General features: G+C 45.0%; 1 protein-coding gene across 2 annotated transcripts in view; it reads left to right on the top strand.

The window, feature by feature from the left end:
* prdm6 (PR domain containing 6) overlaps window positions 1-1,609 on the top strand; it is an 81,898-nt gene extending 80,289 nt beyond the window's left edge. For both annotated transcript variants that reach the window (XM_030060591.1, XM_030060590.1), the window contains one exon: window positions 1,495-1,609. In XM_030060591.1, coding sequence (XP_029916451.1) covers window positions 1,495-1,609 — 115 coding nt within the window. The remainder of the gene's footprint in view (window positions 1-1,494) is intronic.
* Window positions 1,610-12,373: the final 10,764 nt, after the last annotated feature.

Below are 12,373 nucleotides of genomic sequence, written 5' to 3'. Positions count from 1 at the left end.
TCTCCTGCAGGTGAAGATCAGACGGTGGACTGGCCTCTGTGTGGTTCCTGAGCCTCTGCAGCCTCTTCTGGATGAAACCTGGAGGAATCATAGATTTTGACATTTTGACTATAAACCTGATTTGCCCACCACAGCGCCACCACCAGGCCAACGGGGGCCTGCAGCTTCAGGATCTCGGACACTGCCGGCTCAAATTTGGTGAATCTCCTGGGAATGATGTCTTTTTACACTGAGATCCATTCATTTGCATTCATTCTTGGTTTAAATCATTCGCAGCCATAACATTCGGTTCCGTTTCTATGCAGACGACTCACAACTTTACCTGCCAGTCAAACCTGATGACCAAACCAGTTTAACAGACGTTCATAAACATGAGCAGAAACATTTTGTAGATATTGAACATGAACACGCAGAAGCTGTGAGACGCTGCTGTGAGCGATAAAAACATCATCTTTGTTGTGAACACGAACACAAACACAAACACAAACATCTGAACCATGAAAAGTTCATTTCAATTTATTGTTGCTGTCAATTTGTTTTACTTCAGATGTGCATTTATAAAGCAAAACGACAATAACTCCACCACCCATTTGGAATCAGTGGATGAATCTCCAATGGAACCGATCAATGCCGACGAGCTTTAAGCTCACATCTGATTGGACGATGGCTTAACTAATGGGTTAATGTGTTTTTAATGCACTGTAATGTCTTATCAGCACCAGTGTACGTGATCAAAGCTTCACCAACGCCGCAGGCCACTGAATGCATCACGCTGCGTTTAAGTGTAATGCAATGCATCTGTCTTTTACCCCCCGCGCCCCCCACCCCCCTCACACCCCCGACCCCCATCTATCTAACAGCATGTTAGTCTTGTTTCAGGGCTGTTAGGTCCAATAGCTCAACAGAGCTTTCTCTTTGAAGAGCAACCCCCCAACACACACACACACACACACACACACACACAAAATCTCCTTTTACTCTCTTCTTCTATTGGAGGTGACACTGACGCCTGCCTCATCAAGCATGGATACATCTGTGTGTGTGTGTGTGTGTGTGTGAGATGGGGGGATATCCTCCCCATTTCTCTTGCGCTAGATTATTGACAGGTGGACCCTCGTTGTGTGTGTGTGTGTGTGTGTGTGTGTGTAATTTGTCCATCAGGTAGAGAGAATCCAGGCAACAATTACAGCTCGCTGCTCCGCTGGGCCTCACACACACTTTATACTGTCACTGGATATTAGGCTGAACACGGGGATGTGTGTGTGTGATCCAAGGCTTTAATCAGTGTGTGTGTGTCTGTGTGTGTGTGTGTGTGTGTGTGTGTGTGTGTGAGTGTGTGTGCTGTTGAAGTGTCACTTATTTTCTCTTGTGCAGTGTGATCTAAGCCTTGTGTTTTATCAAACCTTGCACGTGTGTTTTTCTGTGTGCATACCTAACTGTCATACGTTTCTTCTGTGTGTGTGTGTGTGTGTGTGTGTGTGTGTGTGTGTGCAGGTGCGAGCGGTGTGATCGCAGCTTCACACAGGCCACTCAGCTCAGCAGACACCAGCGGATGCCCAACGAGTGTAAACCAACCAGCGAGAGCAACGAGTCCATCGAGGTGGACTGACCACTGACACACACACTGACTGACTGTTTCTGTTTACTGACTGTTTACTGACTGTTCATGACTGTTTACTGACTGACCCACTGTTTACTGACTGGCTGGGCTGCACCAACAGGATTAATTTGACTAATCTGATATTAGCTCTAATCTGAGTTTAAGCGGTTTTAAATATTTTCTGGTACTTTTAATTTTCTGGTACTTTTCTGGTGATTGTTTTGCCAATTTTTCAATATTCCGTTTTTTTTTTTTTTTTAATATTTATTTTTATTTTTTAAATTATTTTTATTATTATTATTATTTTAAGTTTAACCCTTTATTTAAAAAAATATTTCAAATTTTTTATTTCTTACTAATTTCTTGCTCATTTCTGGGTTTTGCAATTTTTGGATTTTTCCCCCCATTTCAGAATCAGTAAAATCAAAATTCTAAATCAGGATGAATTCATGTCGTCTGGCCTCGGCGTTACTGACTGATTCACTGCTTTACTGAATGACTGGTTTAATACCTGGTTCACTGACCGACTGATTTACTTGACATGATGACTTTTTATGACTAACAGAGTGAGTGTCCTTTTTTACTGACTGACTTACTGAAAGACTGGCTGACTGTCGACTTTACTGACTTGACTGGTTTACTGACTGACTGGTTTGCTGACTGACTGGTTTGCTGACTGTGTGACTGCCTGCTGGAGGGGGAGCAGCAGAGGAAAACCACACCAGAGCTGCAGGAGAAAATCCTGATGAAACGTCACGGACACTTAAACAAAACCAAAGATCCTCCTTCAGCCAGGAATAAAACCAGAGAAGAAGAAGAAGACGTTAAAGAGGAAGTATCGATCCTGCAGTGGAGGGGCGGGGGGAGGCGGGGGGAAGCGGGGGGATATTTATTGGAGACTTTAGGGAAACTGGTCCGGTTTCCCTCCAAAGAAGACTCTCAAAGACTCTTTTCCTGAAACCGGGACGAAAAAACAAAACTAAACTATGAATACCAAAAAAACAAAAACAAAACCAAGCGGACTGGCGGTCTGTCTGTAGCTTTATATCTCGGTTTCTTATTCTGTTGCCATAGCGATGCCAAAGGAGGGCGCGACCAAAGCTAGACGACGACGTTATGAGCTCAGAGGCCCCGCCCACCGCCGCACACCCAGGAAGTGTTTTTTTAGTTCTTGCACGTTTTTCACAAAGAGCTTCTAGAAACTCTGAGGATCATCCTTCTGTTTCTGGTTAGCATGCTAGCACGTTAGCCTGCTGTCGCCTTGGTTGAGAAACTGTTAGCATTAGCATTTTATAAAATTCAAATATGAGCTTCCTTGTAATTCAGAGTTGGTATGTTTTCTATTTTATGGACCACTGATTCGTTACGTCTAAAACTATGAATGAACATCGCAAAACACTAATTATTAAATACATTTCTCATTTGTAGGTACGTAAATCCTAGTTGCTAACAATTACTTAATAGCCTTTATGCTAAAGTGTTAGCATGCGGAGCTAAAGATGGAGAAAATGATTTTGGCGCCGTCCTCTCGTCAGCCGACATCCCGGCTGAAATGAAAAAGTCAGTGCAGACCTTTAATGTGACGACGTTATCGACTCCCTGCAGTGTTTTCAGGCCTTACAGGCTGCTCGTCTGACTGACTGGTTTTCTTACCAGGCCTTAAAAAACAGGCACATCCAGCCGGGATCATTTCAGAAGCTCCGTTGCTGATGTTTTGCACATTCCTCATAATGCCGGTTGATTTTTTTCAGATTAAAAGCTGGAGATTAAAGCTGCATCGCATGTTAGCAGCTCCAAATGGCAACAACAAAAAAAACTGCTAAATAATAACAGCAATAATAATAATAATAAAAAAAAAAAACAAAGATGAGAGCAAACAGAGAACTGCAGAGCTCTAAACGGGACATGAGGGAGGAAAAAAATCATCTTATCTCACAAAACAGCTGCGAATTTTTTTGCTCGAGTTGGAAAATTTCAACGTTTGCATTTTTGTGAATGGTGTGAAAACACTAAATTCATGTTACCGTATTTCACCAATGAATCGCCCGGCCGCAAATAGCCGCCGGGTTCTTATAAACGCCTGGGGTCTGCACCCATTTTGCGTATTAAACGCCCACCCGAATAACCGCCGGGGCGATTATTTGCATTATATGTAGGTAACCCAAAATAAGGCTACTCACCTTATTTTTGCAGAAGTAAACAGTTAGCCGCACAATAACTGTGCCGCACTTCCATTTTCTGTCAATATAAGAGCGCTAGCTAACGTTAGAACAAAAGGGTGTAGCGTAACCTTAATTGCCCGACTGTAAATATGTTGGACAGTAACTGTGATCACAGTAATGGCCTGGTGCAGGTCTGTGCAAAAATAAATAAAGGCCTGCAGCGAAGAGCCGCCTGGTTCTTTTAAACGCCCGGGGTCCAAGTTGATTTCACATATTAAACGCCCGGGCGATTAATTGGTGAAATACGGTATTCATGATGAGGAAATTCACATCACCCATTCACACTGCATTCAGACTCAGAATCAGAATCAGAATCAGAATCAGAAATAGTCGATTGATCCGTGAGGAGAAACTGGGTTTTGACTACAAACTGACGTCGTGTGTCTCTGTGTTTGTTGTTTGGCCTGAAAACACAGAAACAGAAGAGGCAGAAATATCTCCGCACAAAACCAGAATGTTGTTTTTTTTTTTTTTCACATGTAATGTTTCTCAGGAGAACGCTTTTGGCAAGATGATTTGTTGTTATGGTTTTTTTTTTCTTTCCTTGTGTTTTATTTCCCCCTCGATCTTATTTTCCTCCCTCATGTCCCGGTGAGAGCGGCAGGTAGACCCTCAGGCGGTGAGGGTGAGGTTGAGGTGAGCAGAGCCGCTGTGTTTCTACATTAAACTCTTTCCCGCCGCAGTTTTCATTTCATCTGCGAAGCTCTTTGTGGAACGTGGTTTGTCCGCGCGGCGGCGGCTGGGCGGCGGCGGCGGCGGCGTGGCCTCTGTGCTCCGGGACGTTTCCACACGGTGAGGACGCACAGGAACGTCTGTCCTCTTCCTGCACCAACAGCACTGAGGCCTGGACCACGCCCGGCTTCACACCACAGAACAAGAAGATCCACAAGACCTATGTATTGTAAGAAAAACTAAAGAATAATAAAAAAAAAAAAATGGACAGAGAGAAAGAAACAAAAGAAACTTAAATTATATTTATCTTCTCGCTCATATCATGCTTCGGGCACTTTTGTTTTAAAATGATTATTTAATGTTTTGCAGCTCCGATGGTTTGAAGTGTAAAGCTGGAGTGGCGGCGGGGGGGGGAAATGTGATTTCTTATAGAAACGTGGCCGCAGAGGTTCAGCTTGTTCAGAGGAGACGCAGCGAGATGTGGACTCACTCCGTGTTTTGATGTTTGACATATACAGAATTTACACAGCGCGGGCTGCAGAACGGGCTTCGGGTGCAGAAACATTTTTCCCATCTTTACTTTTGGAAACGTTCAGGGTGAATATTTTCTCCTCAGTTTCAGTTTCAGTCAGATCCTGTTCGACGTGTCCGCTCGTTGGACACGACGGCGGCGGCCAAAGCCACATCCAGTCAGTCGAGGCAAAAAAAAAAGTCACTTTCAAAGCATGTTTTGGAAATGACTTTTTTTTCTCTGCTCTCGTGATCATTTCTCTGCGTCCATTTGCGAGCGATCTCAGATGTGTAAATAGATCCACCTCACTTTGTGTTTGCTGAGCGAGAGGGGGGAAAAGCACAGTGACTGAACACGTCCACACCAAATAGGTTTTTGTGCCTGAGAGTTAAAAAAGCTTTAATTATCTGAACACTGTAACTTCTCTTCCCAAAGACCAACGCAGTGTCAAAGCTGGTGGATGCAAAATCTACAGTCCAAACCAAAACCGAAGGCGATATGTCGCTTTGGGGAAACCGTTTTGACTTTTTTACCGCGAACACGCCCGCTGGAGCTCACGACCGGCTGACCGCCTAAACTGTCCGCTCAGGGGACCCGTAGTCTGCACCGCTCACCGACGCCATGTGAAATATGAACTGGCGAAGGGAAAAGCCCGTTCATGTCTGCCCTCTAGTGGTAACTAAAAGAAGGGCAGCAGAATTTGATTAGATGTTGTAGTAGATTGTAGAAAACGGGCCAAACATCCAAAAGTGTGTGTGTGTGTGTGGTCCTTTCAAATCATAAATGAGGGATTTTGGACGTTGCTTTGTGAACACGGCGTCAGAAAATCAACATAACAGCAAATTAGAAATCAGAATTAGGATTTAAACTGTCACGGATTAGGGCTGAAGTTACTCACTCTTCTTTAAAATGTGCCGTCCTGTGTTTTAATAATATGCCATCACTGTTTTTTTTGAGATGAATCACTTTTCCGTCGCCTTTGGAGTGTAACCTCCTGAAAACAAAGAGCCTCGTGGGAAAACAAACGCTCACGTCTGCACGGTCAGCCGCTCGTCAGCTCCTCGACATGAACGTGCTCGCGGTAAAAAAGTGAATTTGTTTTATTCCTTTGTTGTTGTTGTTGTTGTTGTTGAAACCAAAGTGAAATATCGCTTTAGCACTATCACAATGCTGTTCATTCAGAATGTATATTGATCCAATGCTGTACATAGAAAAATACAAACTATGGGGATTTTTTTTTATATGATGGACCTATGGGACTGAGGCGACAAGCAGAAACGTGGGAATATGATCCCGGGTGATGCCGGGACGCCGCTCTCCGCTCAGATCTGCCGGGATGATGATGATGATGATGATGATGATGATGCTCTTCGCAGCGTCCCATAGTTTGGCGTCTTGTTTCCTTCTGGCCAATCGTAGTCGAGGTGATGTCACGTCAGAAAATGTTTCCGGATCGAAAACATGGGCGGTAAATTCCATGTTTTGGTGTTTTGGGTCCCTCACAACCAGAGAGCGAGGAGCAACAACGACGAGACAGGTGTTTTCGTGAGGGGGCGTGGCCTAAATCACAGACCCCGCCCCCCCAGTTTCAGCAGCTGTAGTTTCCAGCCTTTCATCGTTTTAACTGGTTGACAGGTGAGAAGCTTCCTGCTGTGGGTGTAGCGCGGCAAGCGAGGCGTTTCCTGGCGGATCTGAGGCGGCGGCGCCCCGCTCGGCGGCGGTGGCGCCCTGCTCGGCGGCGGTGGCGCCCCGCTCGGTGGCGGCGCCCGCTCGGCGGCGGCGCCCGCTCGGCCCGGCTCATTGTGATAATCATTTCCTCTGTAAAGTGACTGACAGAACCTTCTGGAAACACATGCCAAACAGAAACAGACTCTTCTGCTGACGTTTTGACTCTTGTTTGCATGATTTCCCGACTCCTCTGCCCCGTGTCCTCTTTTTTTTGTTTGTTTGTTTGTTTGTTTGATTTTTTAACTGAATGAGAAAATGGGATGAAAAGTCGTTGTTCCATAGGAAATAAAGCGGAAATCCAGTTTTGATTCTTATCATCGAGTCTCTCTGTGGATTTTCTCAAAACACTCTCATGGTTCATGTTTCACTGGACACAGAGCAGAGAACATCACGTCAAATCACTTTAACTGTCTCTGAGTGACTGATTTACAGTTTTTCCTCCTGACAGGACACTCGGACTCTACCAGGCTCAAAACAAAAGAAGATGGACACTTTTTATGTTTCCCACAGCGTCCCACACACAAAAACACATCGTTTTTTTGTTGTTAAATTCTCCTCACATTTAAGTTGCATTTTTTTCATTTTTCACCATCAGAGCAGCTTTACTTCCTAACAGGTCACTTTCACTTTCACTTTCACTCTTATCGACGATCTTAGTCGTTTATGTTTCCCATGATGTGTTTTAGAAAAATAGGAAATTGGAAATTCTGACTTTCTACTAGGACAAATAAAACCTAACAGCTGCTGAGTGTGAGATTCCAAGTTGAAAAGTCTTGCAGGATGTTCCATATATATATATATATATATATATATATATATATATATATATATATTTTTTTTTTTTTTTTTTTTTTTTTTTTTTCAAGGCCATGTTTTTTAATTGAGAAATCTGTTGCTGCTCCCAGGAGACAGGAAGAGGACAGCACAGTTATCTCACATCTCTCATTTGGCCACAAATTAACTAAAACGTGAAGCACTTAATTAAATTGAGGGAACGAGCTTCATCATGTGTCCACTAATTAACTACGAATATTGTGGCCTCCAAATATTTTTTCTTCTCACTGCAGCACCATGGCTCCATCGTGGCTGACTGTTAACATACATAATCCACCAAACATACTTACTGTGCCTGACTTTGACTTTTAGGCACCGTGTCACCTTCAGATTTATCCAAACATCTGGATGATAAAAGGTTAAGGGCTCTAGTTTCGCAGACCAGGCGAGGCGGGGGCGTAGCGCAGATGCGCTTCGCCAACTGGGTGTGGCCAGGTGGATTTTCCAAGTTTGGCACGCCGTTCTCGGTGGCGCAAGTACTCCGCCATCCCTCCTACCGGCGGAGGGGAGGAGAGAAGGCGTGGAGTGGGTTTGACACAGCCGATTCACATTTAACCAATCAAATGAGCCCCTGTCCTTGCCTTTAAAATGCGCTGCGCGAAGGCGTAATGAAAGTCTACACAGCTGACATGGAGGTCTATTGCCGCAGGCGGAGCGGAGCCCAGGAGACAGGCGCGGAGCGGAGACCGGCGAGCAGTGCGGACACGTCACCAAAACCTCACAGGCAGGCTTCCGGAATGTCAGGCACATTAACGATGCAATAAATACCGAAAAAAAACACTATTCAATGCTACGATCACAATCAGCACATACATATATCTCCATATCAACTGTCCCGTCACAGCTGATGTCAGATCAAAGGAGATTGGCACTGTTTATGCTGATCGTGAGGTTTTGGTGATGTGCGCCAGCCAGCCAAACTTCCACTGCGCCGGCTCCGCTCCGCCTTGCGCTGAAAGTAGACGTGGTTTCAGACGGCGAGCTTTTGGCGCACCTCGGCGAAGCCTTTTGGCACAAAACTGTCACTGCACCAAGTTGAATCTGTTGACACCTCCCCCCGCTGCGCCACCACTCCCATCTCAGCGCAAGTCCGTCTGCGAAACTTGGACACTGTCCGCCTCTGCCGTTTCGCCGGTCGAAGCTAGTTCTGCGCGGGGTTCGCCTCACTGCGCCACCCTGCGCTGCGCCGGGAAACTAGAGCCCTAAATGTTTGAATCTGAGCTGTGAAGTCGTTACATAAATCGCTCGTCTGAAACTTCGTTAGAGACGTGGTTCAGGTTAGGAGAGGGTGAAGGTTAGCAAACTCCATGCCACGTTCACTGACATTAGCCAGCTAAAGACAAACATGGCTCTTGTTTCAGTCGGGGGGGTACGTCTGGCTCCAGGGTCCCATCTGATTGGTTAAGACAGCCTGATGACTGAATAGATGCTGACGGCCTCTGAGCCACTAGAGGGCACAGCAGGGACCTGCAAACAAAACAATGAGCGTTGAATCAGGTGATTTTCTTTACAGCTTTGATTCAGTTTCCAAGACCCTCCCACCCTCTCTGATTGGCGCTGAGGTAGCCACGCCTCCTGGAGCTGATTGGTTCTTTGATTTTAACGAACGAGACTCCAGCCCTGAGTGACGGCGGCGGCGGCGGGAAACGTTTTGCGTCGGCGAACGTTCGCTCCTCCTGCCGAGCTCAGACGGTGATGAACGACAGAGCTCTCACTCGGTCGTGTTTTACTGTCAAAACCACAAAACAGACAAGATGTTACTGTCACTGATTCATTTTTACAGAAAACACACTGCAACTCTGCTACGTGTGTGTGTGTGTGTGTGTGTGTGAGAGAGAGAGAGAGAGAGAGAGAGAGAGAGAGAGAGAGAGACCAGAGGGGGATTAGATTTATCTTAGCAGGCTGTGATGGATCTGTGTGTCCGCCGGGCGTCTTGGGGCGCAACCTCACGCCCCGCTGAAGCTGCTGCAGTGTGTGTGTGTGTGTGTGTGTGTGATAGAGTGAAAAGAAAGAGAAATGGAGTGCAAGCATGTGTGTATTCGTTTCCATGGCTTGCGAGTGTGTGTGTGTGTGTGTGTGTGTGTGTGTGTGTGTGCGTGTGTGTGTGTCTCTGAGGTGCTCTCAGCTGTTGGGGGTCAGAGGTCGGAGCCAAACAGCATCAACACATTACTCCTCCTCGCTGCTCCTTTCTTTTTGCCTCTTGTTGCACATTTTTTCCTCCCTCCCTATCCTCCTCGCTCCCTTCCTTCCTTCCCTCCTTCCTTCCTTCCTCCTCTCCTTTCCTCTTGTGATTTTTTTTCACATCAGTTTCTTCTCTTCTTTTTTCTCCTTCCCTTCACTGTATGTCTCTTTTTGTCTCATAACATTTTCACTCCTCTCCTTGTCACTCCACATCTGATTTATTAGTTGTTCCTGAACCATACAGTGTGTGTGTGTGTGTGTGTGTGTGTGTGTGTGTGTGCGTGTGTGTCTTCAGCTGGTCAAAGAAAAACAAGAACATTAAAGCAGCTCCCTCGATAAACACCTTCACCAAATATAACCACCTCAGGACTGCAGGTCAACTGTAAGCACAGCTGAACCCCCTCGATTAACCCTGAATGCACCACGAGCCCTGAACACACCACGAACCCTGAACACACCACGGGCCCTAAACACACCATGGGCCCTGAACACACCACAACCCATAAACACACCATGAGCCCTGAACACACCACTGGCCTTGAACACACCATGGGCCCTAAACACACCATGAGCCATAAACACACCATGGGCCCTAAACATACCATGATCCCTGAACACACCACGAGCCCTGAACACACCATGAACCCTGAACACAGCATGAACCCTGAACACACCATGAGCCCTGAACACACCACGAGCGTTGAACACACCACGAGCCCTAAACATACCATGAACCCTGAACACAGCATGAACCCTGAACACACTACGAGCTCTGAACGTACCATGAACCCTGAACACAGCATGAACCCTGAACACACCATGAGGCCCCCACCAAATGAACTCCCATCACTTTTTCTTCCTGGAAACATTTCAGATGGTGAGCTCATTCTGTAAAACACCACACAGCAGATGTGACACGTTACATGTGAACACACACACACACACACACACACACACACACACACCAACTCTGCCTCGTCCCGTCTCAAAGCCCCGTCCCTGTGACTTTGTGGAGAAACCTGTCAGACAGTGTTTGATGTTAAACCATCATGACGGGCTGTTGAACTGGTTTTGTCATCAGGTGTGACTGTCAGGTAAAGTTGTGAGTCGTCTGCATAGAGACAGAACCGAACGTTATGTTGCTTATGACTTAAAGCAGCATCCCAGTGATTCTGTATGTGTGGTGTAATATCTACCAAATGTATAAACTTTGTTAGCCTTCGACTTTGCTGGCTGGACTGGGTTTGTTGGACAGGGAGGGGCTGATGGGACAGTTTTTTTCATAGGATGGCAACAACATTCATTCCCTCACCATCCTAGGAAAGGAAAATTTGCTGCCGGTAGTAAGCATTAGCCCGGGAGGAGGGGCCCACTTTGAATTTTGTGTTTACAAACCGCAACAGCAAATCCTGCGCATTGTGCCTTTAATTTGGGCAAATCTCAGTTATTGGGTAATAAATTAAAATGAAAAAGAAAGTTCTGGCAAACTATTTCTTGACACACTTTGTACGTGTCTAAATAAATACAATATCACTGCCAGCCTTTACATGCCTCGCCCCTGTTTCATGTCTAAATACGACACAGGTCAATAAAACTGTATCTGTACGTAAACAAAGCAGAACAAACCATTGTTTACACTCGGAGCTGCCGGCTGCGTTTCTGATTGGTGCTTTCTTCCTGTAAGTTGCATTTCTGTGGGTTGTGGATATGGACTGGAGACACTTTGTTGAAAAAAAACAAAACAAAAAAAAACACTATTTATAGCTGGATTTTATGTTTTTTTTTTGCTCCCTCCCCCAGGATGATTGGTGTTAATATTAATGTTACCGGGCCCAAACTCTGTTTACCCACATTGTAAAGCACATTGTAAAGATAAGATAAGATAAAATAAGATAAGATATTCCTTTATTAGTCCCACAGTGTGGAAATTTCACACATTACAGCAGCAAAGTGGATAGATAGTTTTTTTTTTTTTTTTTTAATCTGCTGTATGACTCTTATTTTTTTTTAAACCTGTTTTTATCTGTATCCTCATTTTAATCCTCATTTTCTTAACCATTGTGTCTTTTATTGTAAATTACTGTGCAGCACTTTGATAAACTTTTTATGTTTTCGAAATGTGCTATATAAATAAAGTGGATTGGATTGATTGATTGGATTGGATAGCAAGATATGAAGCATAATTTGCATTATAAACAGTATAAGCAGAAAATAAATAGCAAAAAGCAATATAAACATTATAAAAAAGGAATATAGAAAAACAAAATAGAAATATGAACAAAATGAAAAAAATAAAGTCACAATGTGGAGCACAGTAAGTGATATCAAAGGAGTTTTTCTTAAGGGAAAAAGAGTCAAGAAGAGTAAAGAGCTGCTTCTCTTTAGTTGCTGGTTGATTGGCTCATTGCTGACAGGAAGCCGACACCTTTTAGCTGAAGCCTCAGTGAGTGGCGGTGTTTCCTGGCCCGCGGCTCGCCGTCCACATCTTCCCTCTCTCCGTCCTCCACGCCAGACTCTTCATCTCAGCGTTTCATTTGGTAAATCCTCTCCCTCTCACATGAAAAAGTGGGATTACAGGATCGCCGGAGTCTCCCACGTTGCGTCTGTCACTCACTCAGAGCATGA

This window comes from Myripristis murdjan, chromosome 9 (assembly GCF_902150065.1).
Source record: "Myripristis murdjan chromosome 9, fMyrMur1.1, whole genome shotgun sequence".
NCBI lineage: Eukaryota > Metazoa > Chordata > Actinopteri > Holocentriformes > Holocentridae > Myripristis > Myripristis murdjan.
The sequence above is the reverse complement of the archived record's forward strand: the minus strand, read 5'-3'. Positions and strand labels throughout refer to the sequence as shown.